This window comes from Lontra canadensis, unplaced genomic scaffold, assembly GCF_010015895.1.
Source record: "Lontra canadensis isolate GAN:19392208 unplaced genomic scaffold, GSC_riverotter_1.0 scaffold59, whole genome shotgun sequence".
Taxonomy (NCBI): Eukaryota; Metazoa; Chordata; class Mammalia; order Carnivora; family Mustelidae; genus Lontra; species Lontra canadensis.
This window is the reverse complement of record NW_022631053.1, coordinates 6228034-6240242: the sequence shown is the minus strand read 5'-3', so window position 1 is coordinate 6240242 and position 12209 is coordinate 6228034. Positions and strand designations below refer to the sequence as shown.

The 12209-nt window shown below is 38.7% G+C and overlaps 1 protein-coding gene across 1 annotated transcript; it reads right to left on the bottom strand.

Annotated features, from left to right (window-relative positions):
• Positions 1–9979: 9979 nt before the first annotated feature.
• LOC116878769 (olfactory receptor 10AD1-like) lies at positions 9980–10921 on the bottom strand. The gene has a single exon (XM_032876518.1). It carries the CDS (start codon positions 10919–10921, stop codon positions 9980–9982), a length of 942 nt encoding a protein of 313 aa, XP_032732409.1.
• Positions 10922–12209: the final 1288 nt, after the last annotated feature.

Below are 12209 nucleotides of genomic sequence, written 5' to 3'. Positions count from 1 at the left end.
TGATTCCAGGGTCCTGGGATCAAGCCCCGCATTGGGCTCTCTGCTCAGCAGGGAGCCTGCTTCCTCCTCTCTCTCTGCCTGCCTCTCTGCCTACTTGTGATCACTATCTGTCAAATAAATAAATAAAATTAAAAAAAAGAAAATCATTATGGCGGAAATACATTTAGAGTACTGTACTGTAAAAAGTCCACATGTAAGTGGCGTTGCATAGTTCAGACCTGCATTGTTCAAGGGTCACTTCTAAATCAAAACAAGTGATGTCCAAAGTCATATAATTTCTAGAGCCATTAGGGCAGAGTTGTTCGCTCTATTGATGCTACATGAGGTAAGTCTCTATATATTTCCTTTTATTTATTTTCTCTAGTGACATTCCATAAATTTATATGCATCTTTCCATGATGGATTAACTGTTTTTAGTAGGGTTATTCCTATGTACTTTATATCTTGGATACTATTTAAAGTGGTATCTTAAAATTTCAATTTTCTGATATGTTTGTAGGTATATAGGTTGCAATTCACTTTTGCATATCAATTTTGTCCAGTAACCTTGTTAAAACCTGTGAATTTTAATAAATTATCTGTACATTCTTTCAGTTTTTCTATGAAGACCACCACATGTCATCTGTAAATGAAGACAGTTTTGCTTTTTCATTTCCAGTTCTTATAACAATTACCTACTTCCCTTGGTTTATTGTATTTTCTAGGATCTTCAGTACAATCTTAAGTATGTATACACAATGGAATATTACTCAGCCATCAAAAAATGAAATCTTGCCATCAGCAGTGATGTGGTATCATGCTACGTGAAATAAGTCAGAGAAAGACAATATCATGTGATCTCACTCATATGTGGAATTTAGGAAAGAAAACAGATGAACATATGGAAAGGGGGAAAGAAAAAAGGAGAGAGTGTAACAAACCATAAGGGACACTTAATGATAGAGAACAAGCTAAGTGTTGATGGAGGAAGGAGGGGTGTGGGGATGGGCTAGATGGGTGATGGGTATTAAGGGGGGCACTTGTGATGAGCACTGGGGGTTGTATGTAATTGACAAATCACTGAATTCTGCTCCAGAAACCAGTAACCAATATTGCACTGTACGTTAACCAACTAAAATTTAAATGAAATAAAATACTACCTTGAATAAAAGTAGGCATAATGGTTACTTAGGCTTAATTATGATCTGAAGGCAATTTTAATGTTTCAGTTTTGGAGGGTATTTGCTATTGAGTTTTGGAGCATAATCACTTTAATAGCTTAAGGAAGTTCACTTTTATTCCTGGTCTGCTGAGAAGTGTTGCTTTTTAAAAAATTAAAAACAGGTATAAATGTTGAATAAAACAGATGCCTTTCCTGATCTACTGAGATGATCATGTGGTTTTTCTTCATTTGTCTGTTAAGGTAGTCATTTACATAATTCATTTTTTAAAAAAGATTTTATTTATTTATTTCCCAGAGAGAAAGAGAGAGATCTCAAGTAGGCAGAGAGGCAGGTAGAAGGGAGAGGAAGCAGGCTCCCTGCTGAGCAAAGAACCCAAAGCGGGGCTCGATCCCAGGACCCTGAGATCATGACCTGAGCTGAAGGCAGAAGCTTAACCTACTGAGCCACCAAGGTGCCCCTCATTTTCTGATGTGCAATCAACTCTGAATTACTGGAATAAACTCAATTTTGTTCAGGACATAAGATATTACATTTTTAATACATTGTGGGCACAGTTTTCTTTAATAATTTTGCAACTATGTTTGAGAGTGAGTGAGATTAGTTGATTTTGTCTATATCAAGTTTTGGTATTGAAGTTATCACTTAAAAAGTTGAGGTGTCCTTTGTCTGGTTCTTTATAGAAATATTATAGAAATTTTTTTTCAAATTTTTATTTCAATTCTACTTAACATAAATGGTAAATTTGGTTTCAGGTGTGGAATTTAGTAATTCCTCACCTACATATAACACCCAGTGCTCATCACAAGTGCCCTCCTTCATATTCATCACCCTTTTAGCCCATGCCCCACCCATCTCCCTCCATCAACCCTCTGTTCTCGCTAGCTAAGTGTCACTTATGGTCCGCTTCCCTCTCTCTTTTTTCCCCCTTTCCCTATGTTCATCTGCTTTCTTTCTTAAATTCCACATATAATTGAAATCATATAATATTTGTCTTTATCTGACTGTTTCACATAGCATAATACTCTTTAGCTCCATCCATGTCATTGCAAATGGCAAGATTTCATTCTTTGTGATGGCTGAGTACTATTCCATCATAGATGTATACATACATGTATATATATATATCACATCTTCTTTATCCATCCATCATTCAGTGGACCTTTGGACTCTTTTCATAGTTCAGCTACTGTTGATAATGCTGCTTTAAACATAGAGGTGCATGTGCTCCTTCAAATCAGTATTTTTGTATCTTTGGGTAAATACCTAGTAGTGAAATTGGTGGGCCTTAGGTTAGTTCTATTTTTACCTTTTTGAGGAACCTCCATACTATAACAGCAAAAATCAGCTATTGGGACTTCATCAAGATACAAAGCTCAGCACAGTGAAGGAAACAATCAACAAATCTAAAAGACAACCTATGGAATGGGAGAAGATATTTGCAAATGACGTATCTGATAAAGGATTAGTATCCAAAATCTAGAAAATTTTTTAAAATTTAAATTCAACTTTTGTATCAACATGGATGGGACTGGAGGAGATTATGCTGAGTGAAATAAGTCAAGCAGAGAGAGTCAATTATCATTTGGTTTCACTTACTTGTGGAGCATAAGGAATAACAGGGAGGACATTAGGAAAAGGAAAGGAAAAGTGAATTGGGGAAATCGAAGGGGGAGATGAACCATGAGAGACTGTGGACTCTGAGACACAAACAGAGTTTTGGAGAGGAGAGGGGTAGGGGGATGGGTGAGCCTGGTGGTGGGTATTAAGGAGGGCACGTATTGAATGGAGCAGTGGGTGTGGTGCATAAACAATAAATCTTGGAACACTGGAAAAATAAAATAAAATTTAAAAAATAAAATTAAAATTTCAGTATAGCTAATGTACAGTTTTATTTTAGTTTCAGGTGTACCATATAGTGAGTCAGGTGTCCCATAGATTGATGGTACCATTTAGTACCACATGGTGACACATCACACAGTGCTCATCATGACAAGTGCACTCCTTAATCCCCATCACCTATTTTACCCATCACTCCATCCACCTCCTCTCTGGTAAGCATCAGTTTGTTCTCTATAGCTAAGAGTCTGTTTCTTGGTTTGCCTGCCTCCTTTTTTATTTTATTTTTTTAATCTTTGCTCTTTTTTTGTTTCTTATATTCCACCCTTAGTGAAAGCATGACATTTGTCTTCCTCTGACTGATGTATTTCACTTAGCATTATACTCTCTAGCTCCAATCATGTTGTTGCAAGTGGGAAGATTTCATTCTTTTCTATGGCAGAATAATATTCCATTGCATATATACATATATACCACAACTTCTTTATCCATTCATCTCTCCATAGACACTTGGGATGTTTCCATAATTTGGCTATTGTAAATAATGCTGATAGAAACATGTATTATCCCTGCCTATATCCTCCCTATAATGCATTATGTGTATGAATTAGTGTTTTTGTATTTCTGGGGTAAATATCCAGTGGTGGTATTATGGATTGTAGGGTAGTTCTACTTTTAACTTTTTGAGGAACCTCTATACTGTTTTCCACAGATGCTGCACCAGTTTGTGCCCTCCTTAATACCCACCACCAGGCTCACCCATCCCCCTACCCCTCTCCTCTCCAAAACTCTGTTTGTGTCTCAGAGTCCACAGTCTCTCATGGTTCATCTCCCCCTTTGATTTCCCCAATTCACTTTTCCTTTCCTTTTCCTAATGTCCTCCCTGTTATTCCTTATGCTCCACAAGTAAGTATTCCCACCAACAGTGCAAGAGAGTTCCTTTTTCTCCACATCCTTACCACACTTGTTGTTTGTGTTTTTGATGTTAGCCACTAATTTTTTTTTTGCATTAAAATTTTTTTATTTATTTTTAAAATTTCTTTTCAGTGTTCCAGAATTCATTGTTTATGCACCACACCCAGTGCTCCATGCAGTATGTGCCCTCCGTAAGCCTGGTGGTGGGTATGATGTTAGCCATTCTGACAGATGTGAGGTGATACCTCATTGTAGTTTTAATTTGCATTTCCCTGATGTGTGATGTTGAGCCTCTTTTCATATGTCTGTTGGCCATGTGAATGTCTTCTTTGGAGAAGTGTTTGTTCATGTCTTCTGCCCATTTTCTAATTGGATTATTTATTTTGGGAGTGTTGAACTGTATCTATTCTGTATAGATTTTGGACCCTAACCTGTTATCAGATATGTCATTTGCAAATCTCATCTCTTGTTCAGTCGGTCACCTCTCATTTTGTTTTGTCAATTGTTTTGTCAGTTGTTTCCTTCACTGTGCAGAAATTTTATTTTGATGGAAAACTAATATTTTATTTTTGCTTTTATTTCCTGGCCTCAGGAGATATATCTGGAAAAAATGTTGCTAAGCCAATGTCACAGAAATTACTGTCTGTGCTCTCTTCATTCTATTTTGAGTTTAGTTTTGCATATGGTGTAAAAAGTGGTCCAGGATCATTCTTTTGCATGTAGTTGTCCAGTTTTCCCAACACCATCTGTTGGAGATACTGCCTTTTTCCTACTGGATATTTTTTCATGCTTTTGTCTAAGATTAGTTTCCCATATGATTATGAGAAAAACATTTCTAGTTTTTCTATTCTGTTCCATTGATCTGTGTGTCTATTTTTGTGCCAGTACCAGCGTGTTTTGATTACTAGAGCTTTGTAATATAACTTTAAATCTGAAATTGTGATACCTTCAGCTTTGCTTTTCTTTTTCAAGATTGCTTTGGCTATTTGGGGTCTTGGTGGTTACATATAATTTTTAGGATTTTTTGTTCTAGTTCTGTGAAAAATGCTGTTGGTATTTTGATAGGAATTGCACTAAATGTGTAGATTGCTTTGGGTAGTATGGACATTTTAACAGGTTTTCTTCCAACCCAGGAACATGGAACATCTTTCAATTTCTTTGTGTCATCTTCAATTTTATGGAAATATTCTTAAGCTAATGATTTATCTTTATGATTACAAGTGTGTTCATGTTTCCCTTCTTCTTTTGTCATTGTGGAAAATAATATTTTTCTAGTACTTTTTTCCTATTTATCTAAGCAGATTTTATGTCATAAATTTTCCATGGTATTATGTTAGAAATTAAAAAGCTTGTATTAGTAGTCTATTGTTGTATAACAAATTACCACAAATTCAGGGACTCAAAGTAATACAAATTTACTATCTTACAATTTCCTTGGGTCAGGAGTCTGGGTATGGTTAGCTGGGTATTCTGCTCAGGGTCTCACCAGGCTGAAAGCAAGGTGTCAACCAGGCTGTGATTTTCTTCTGAGGCTCAGGGTCCTCTCCCAAGCTCACTGGTTATTGGCAAGATCTATATTCTTTGCAGTTGTACCAATGAGGTACTCATGTCCTTGGTGCCTGTCAGTCAGCCATTGCTGTCAGCTCCTGGAGGCTGCCTGTAATTGCTTGCCACACGGATGCCCAGGCACTTTACAATATGGATGTATGCTCTCTTCCAGGCCAGCTGGAGCATTATCTTTCTTTGATTTGCAGCTCCTCTCTAGTCTGCTACAATGGAATTTTACATAAGATAAATTTTATATTTTGACTTTCATTGTTGAGAAGACAGCTGTCAATCTAATTGTGCTTCTTTTGAAGGGAATCTGTCCTTTACTTCAGGCAGCTGTTTTTTTTTCTCTGAGTCCCTCGTTTTCAGATGTCCTAATGGTGTGCCTATGTGTGTATTTCTTTTTACAAGTAACATATTATGGTATACTTAGGGCCTCTGTAATCTGTGCGCTGATGTCTTCTTAAGTTTTGGAAAAATCTTGGCTATTTTCTCTTCAGATAGTGTATTTGCTCTATCTATTCTTTGTTTCATCTTCTTTGTGACATATCTCCCACTTTACTAATCCTCTTATCAGCCCTTCCTAGATCTACTTAAATATAGACTGATTTTTCCTGGGTCTTAGCTCCCAAATTCTTCACTGACTTAATGCTTTAGTTCTTTCAAGTGGATGGTTTAAAATAGTTCGTCCAACTTTTGTTGTTCTGAGTTACATAGCTGATCCAAATTACACGGTCCATCAATATCAGAAACAGAAGGCCTCTTTTAATTCATTCTGTAACATCTGTAGTTATGGGCCCCTTTCGGTCTTAGTATTGTTTAAGTCCATTTATTTTTGATCAGTCATGCCACAGACCTATGAAATTATTAATTTCTTCTATCAATTTCATCAATCTCTGGATTTGTTTGAATCAATCTATTATATGCATTTTTATTCCTTCTATGTTCCTTGCATAGTCTATTATTCTGGAATTGAGTTGGTAGCTTAGTTTATTACTTTTTAACACTTCTTTTTTTTTCCTAATAAAAGAAAGTATTGCTCCAGGTACATCCCACAAAATTGTAAGTAGTTTCATTTACTAATTTGGGGCTTGCAAATTTTTGTAATTATTACCATAATCAATTTTTGTGTTGAAGGCCTGACATGAAGTATCAGATAGAAGGAACTGAGGTAAATAGGCCTTCAGCAGGGGGTTTTGTGTTAGGCTTTAGGCTGTGTTTAATGTTTTCTGTAGTTGTGGTGTGAGAGGCTAAAATTTCCTCACCTGTCCTTGCTTTTGTCTCCTTTGCTGTCTTTTTTGTTTCTCTATAAACTCCTTCTTAAATAGTGTCTGAGTGTTACAGCTCTTTCAGCTGTGATCCCTGAAATTCTACAGCCTTATTGATGTGGTGGTAAGGTAGAGGGGAGTGGAAGCATTCCACAGTTCTATGATTAGGTCTCAGTCTTACAGTGAGCCTGTGTCCTTGGGCTGTAACAACCTTCACAGGTCTCTCTCAGCACTTCTGTTTGTTTTGTTTTTGTCTTTTGTTGTTGTTGTTCCTTCATGGATCCTTCCCCTGATTTGTTAGATTCTCATCAAAATAGTTTTCCTTGATGGTAAACAGTGTTCTCTGGGCTTATTGCAAAATGCTAGCTTGTCCCTTCCCCCTGCTAAAGCACAAAGGGATTTTTTTTTTTTTCCTCATTGTTATCATGACCAGAGTTGGGCTGCTGGAATTAAAACTCATGAAACGATGAGGGCTCCTCTGAGGGTAAGCCCTGAGTTTTTATCTCTGAAGTTAGTCCATTCTCAGTCTCTAATAACTGGTCAATTTCTCTTTAAGTAATCTGACCAGGCTCCAGTTGCATATTCTACTCCCAGAGAGCTATGATTTTCTGTGTTCACCTGTCTCCCAGTTTTGGGGGTGGTGGTTTCCCCTGCGACTTCAATTCTCTGAAAGATCTAAGAAGTGTTGCTGATTTTCCCTTTGTTTACCCTTATTCATTGGTGAGGATGGGAGTGCGAGCCTATTACTTCCAAGCTCTTTACTCTTTCCATATTGGAGTAGTCTTATATTCATTCCTTGGAGGTATATTAATTACAATTATGTTTCTTAATTTCCAACCATAAGAGTTTCCTTCTAGTTATTGTTTTGATACTGCTTTCTCATTTAACCTCATTATGGTCAGAGAACTTGGTCTGTGTGACTTCATATCTTTGAAATGTTTTGAGATTTACTTTATGGACTAGCATATGTTCTATTTTGAGACATTTTCAATTTGTGTTTGGTAATATATACCTGGTACCTGTTACTAGGTCAGTCAGTGTGCTGGAAGGAAATGGTTGGCACACCAAATAGGACTAATGAGGGTGCTTACCAGGATGTGGAAGGATTAAGGGAAATCAAAAAGGGATGGTGAATCATCCTGGGCTCTCAAGAGCAGGGAGCAGGTACCACCTTATGGGGACAGGGAAGGGAGCTGTAGAAGGCCACCTGACAGTAACTCTGGGATATCAGAGATGGAGCAGGAGAATAAATATCCCTACTCCTTCTTCTCCTGCCTTCCTCTATCCTACTAAGTAACTCTTACTAGCTAAACCCGACCAGTATGTAGAGGCAACAAAACCCACTGAGGCAGCCTACAAAGGTCTGTCTACGAGGACAGAGACCAGAGGGAAAATGTGTGTATTTCATTCTAAAGGGGCAAAAGAAAGTATCTAGCACACATAGAAGGTAGAGTGGACCTTTCAAACAAATGGAACACATGGGTGGGGAAATATAAGCACTGGAGAAAGGAGGCAATAGATTAAGTCAATGAGAAAAATGTTGACATTGTAGGAAGTATTCCCATAATTATTCCCACATGGTTTTCATGGGTTGCACTAAATGGCATGTGCAGGAGTCCTACTGCAAATGAGCAAAGGTGATGAATGTTAGGATTTAGCTGGGCAGGAATGTGAGGCTGATGGGAACAAGGGGAAGATGACTGCTGGGTGAGTGAAGTTTGGGTTGAAGTAAGAGAGGAAAGGGTCAGAACTTAAGTAGGTGTCCATGCTTGTGGGCAGGCGGAAGGCATGATTGGGTATAACTTGGGAAACCTGGAGTAGAAGTAGGCTTAGATAGAGACAAACACCCTGGTTTTAGAGCAGGTTTTATCACAAGTACTTACATAGATTGTTGCCATGGCAGTGCCAGCAGAAAGCTTGCTCACAGTAAACCAGAAATGTCTTTGTAGATAGAATTCTGAATCATAGATTCTTGGTTTCCCTACTGCCTCTTCTTTTCCCATATCAATACCTCTCATCATCTGCCTCATTCTGCTTTTAATACTTTATCTCCTGACCAGGGTTACTCTAGCTCAGCACTAATGATTCCTTCAGCTGCATTATTCTTTACTGTGGGTGCTGTTCTGTGAATTGTAGGATGTTTGCAGCACCCCTAGCCTCTACCTATTAGGTGTCAGTAGCACATACCCTCCTTCTTTTGTGACAATTAGAAAATGTCTTCAGATATTGCCAAATATCTCCTGTGGGAGAGAATCATCCCTACTAAGAATCCCTGAGCTAAGACATTAGGTAACTGACTGGGGTAGGGGAGAAAGAAGGATGTGAACAGCGTCTCAGGAAATGTAGTGTATTATAAATAAAACAAGACATAGGGAGGAATCTTCGTGAAGATAGGGAAACATTTAAATTGTAAAACATGCATCCAGGCCAGCGACAAAATCTTCCAGTGGAAGCAGACAAATGCACAAATAAGTTAAACTACTCTTTTTAATATTCTTATAAAATGCAGATGTCATGGGAAGCTTCCCTGACTCCAGGAGATTTTGTTCTATAGCTACCACTCCCAGTTCACAGTCTGAGGAAGTGGGTGCTCTCCTCAGACTTCCTGCTCTTGCTTCTGCCCTCCCACTTCCCCATTAATAATTCACATGTATTTGGCATATACCTCTTCCTCTTGCTTCCTTTGAGGAGTAATACAGTCCTCTTCAGCCATTCTTATTTTTTTCTGGGAACTTCTTGGATAATTTTGATGCCACCATATAGGGATAATATCACACACCTCTTAGCATATTTCTCCCACCTACTGCCTTTCCCCTAACTTCTATACATCCCTTTGTTTCCCTTATAGCTTTCAGTATGATCTTTTCCTTAAGATGAAGCTCCTGCTATTTGCCTTTACCCTGGAAAGAAATGCTCCAAAGAATGGACTGGTCATCGTATTACTTCCTTCTCTTGAGGAGTCTACTACCTATCCCCCAATTTTGGAAAAAACTTTTCCATTTCACTATGCTTGTCCCTCCCATTATGAACATGTATCAGTAAGAGGAATTTGGAAGGATCAATCTACACTGGGTGTAAATCAGACAGATGAACATTAGACACCATCAGGATCTTCTGGGTCAGATGCCTGTAGGAAGAAATCTATGAATGTTCTTTCTTAGAGCCTTTCATCATGGGAAAGTTCCCCAGTTGTCAGGACTCAGGGAGGGAGCTTCTCTTCCAGGAGGCTTCCCACTAGACAGACTCTGCTTAGGCCAGGCTGGTCCTCCCAAGGGCCCTCACCATGGCCCCCTTCATTTCCTTGTTTCGAAAACTATAGATGATGGGGTTGCACATGGGGGTGATGATGGTGTAGAGGAGGGAGAAAGGCTTGTCTTTGTCAGGGCCATGTGTGCTGCGAGGGTTCATATAAGAGAACATGGCTGAGGTGTAGAAAAAGATGACCACAGTCAGGTGGGAGGCACAAGTAGAGAAGGTCTTTCCACGACCTGAGGAGGAAGCTCTGCCAAGGATGGAGGCCAGGATGCGTGCATAGGAGATGACAATGAGCACCATGGGGCTGAGCAGCACCACGATGGCATCGGCAAAGATCATCTTCAGACTAAACTGAGGGTCTCCACAAGAGAGAGCGATCACTATGGGGGCCTCACAGAAGAAGTTTTCTATGTGGTTGTCTCTACAGAATGGACCACGAAATGTCATATAATCAAGCAGAATGCCATTGATCAGCCCAAAGAACCAGGCAGTACTCACCAGCTTCACACAAACCTGCCGGCTCATGATCTGGGCATAGCTGAGTGGGTGGCAGATGGCAACATAACGGTCATAGGCCATAAAAGCTAAAAGGATGCACTCGGCCACACCTACACCAAAAACCAGATACATCTGGGTCAAGCAGGAGGCAAAGGAGACAATGTGGTTCTTGACCATTAGGTGGATCAGCATCTGTGGGATGGTGGTGGTGATGAAGCAGACATCCAGGAAGGACAGGTGGCCAAGGAAGAAGTACATGGGGCTGTTGAGCCTGGGGTCTGTCCAGGTGATAAAGATGATGAGGCCATTCATGGCCATGGCAAGGCTGTAGAGGGCTAGGAAGAGGGCAAAGAGCAATGCCCGAGTGGAAGAGGAACTCTGTTCAAAGCCCACGAGGATAAACTCTGCCACTATGGTTCCGTTCCTTAGGTCCACCATCTGTGGTCTGCTTGAAGAGGGAGGACAGGAAAAGTACATAAGAGATCATTGTGTATAGACACTACCTAGTTGTATAAAAACAGTTTGAGGACAAATGAATGAATAAGAAAGGAATTTTAGTACATTCCATGTGAGTCTCAGAAGAGTTATGGGCACTGAAAATGCCAGTGATGAAAGATCTGGGAACCAGGTGACAACATTTAGAGGGAAACTTTAAAGAAGACTCAGTGATGGGTATTAAGGACAGTACGTATGAAGCACTGGGTGTTAAAAACAAACAATGAACCATGGAACACTACATCAAAAACAAATGATGTACTGTATGGTGACTAACATAATGTAATAAAAAAAGACTCAAGGAGAATCTGAGAGGTCCATTTAAATATTAAGAAAGCACTTGTGATGAGCACTACATGTTATATATAAGTGTTGAATCATTAAATTCTACTTCTGATACCAATATAACCCTTTATGTTAACTAACTAGAATTTAAATTAAAAACTTGAAACACGAATAAATAAAAAGTAAGTTTATAAATAAATCTTAATGGGTTCTGTATCTAGAAGAGTGAATTTTCTTTTTCTATGTAATCTCAATGAATAGAACTTAAACTAGAGAGCAGAAATGTCAGAGAAAAAAATTACTGATATTTCTAACTGTACATTTCCCCCTCTCTTTACTATAAAAGTAATGCCTGTTCATTATAGAACATCTAGAAAATACTAAAAAACAAAAGCAAAATTAAGTAAATTAAAAGAATCATCAAGACAATATGGTACTGGCACAAAAAACAGACACACAGATCAATGGAACAGAACAGAAAATCCAGAAATGGACCCTCAACTCTATAGTCAACTAATCTTCAAAAAGGCAGGAAAGAACATCCAGAGGAAAAAGGACAGCCTCTTCAATAAATAGTGTTGGGAAAATTGGATAGCTACATGCAGAAGAATAAGACTGGACCATTCCCTTACACCATACACAAAAATAGACTCAAAAATGGATGAAAGTCCTAATGTGAGACAGGAATCCACCAAAATCCTAGAGGAGAACACAGGCATCACCCTCTTCAATATCTGCTGCAGTAACTTCTTTCTAGACACGTCTACAAAGGCAAGGGAAATAAAAGCAAAGGAATAACTTTTGGAACTTCATCAACATAAAAAGCTTTTGCACAGCAAAGGAAACGGTCGACAAAACCAAAAAGCAACTGACAGAATGGGAGAAAATATCTGCAAATGACATATCAAATAAAGGGCTGGTATCCAAGATCTATAAAGAACTTATC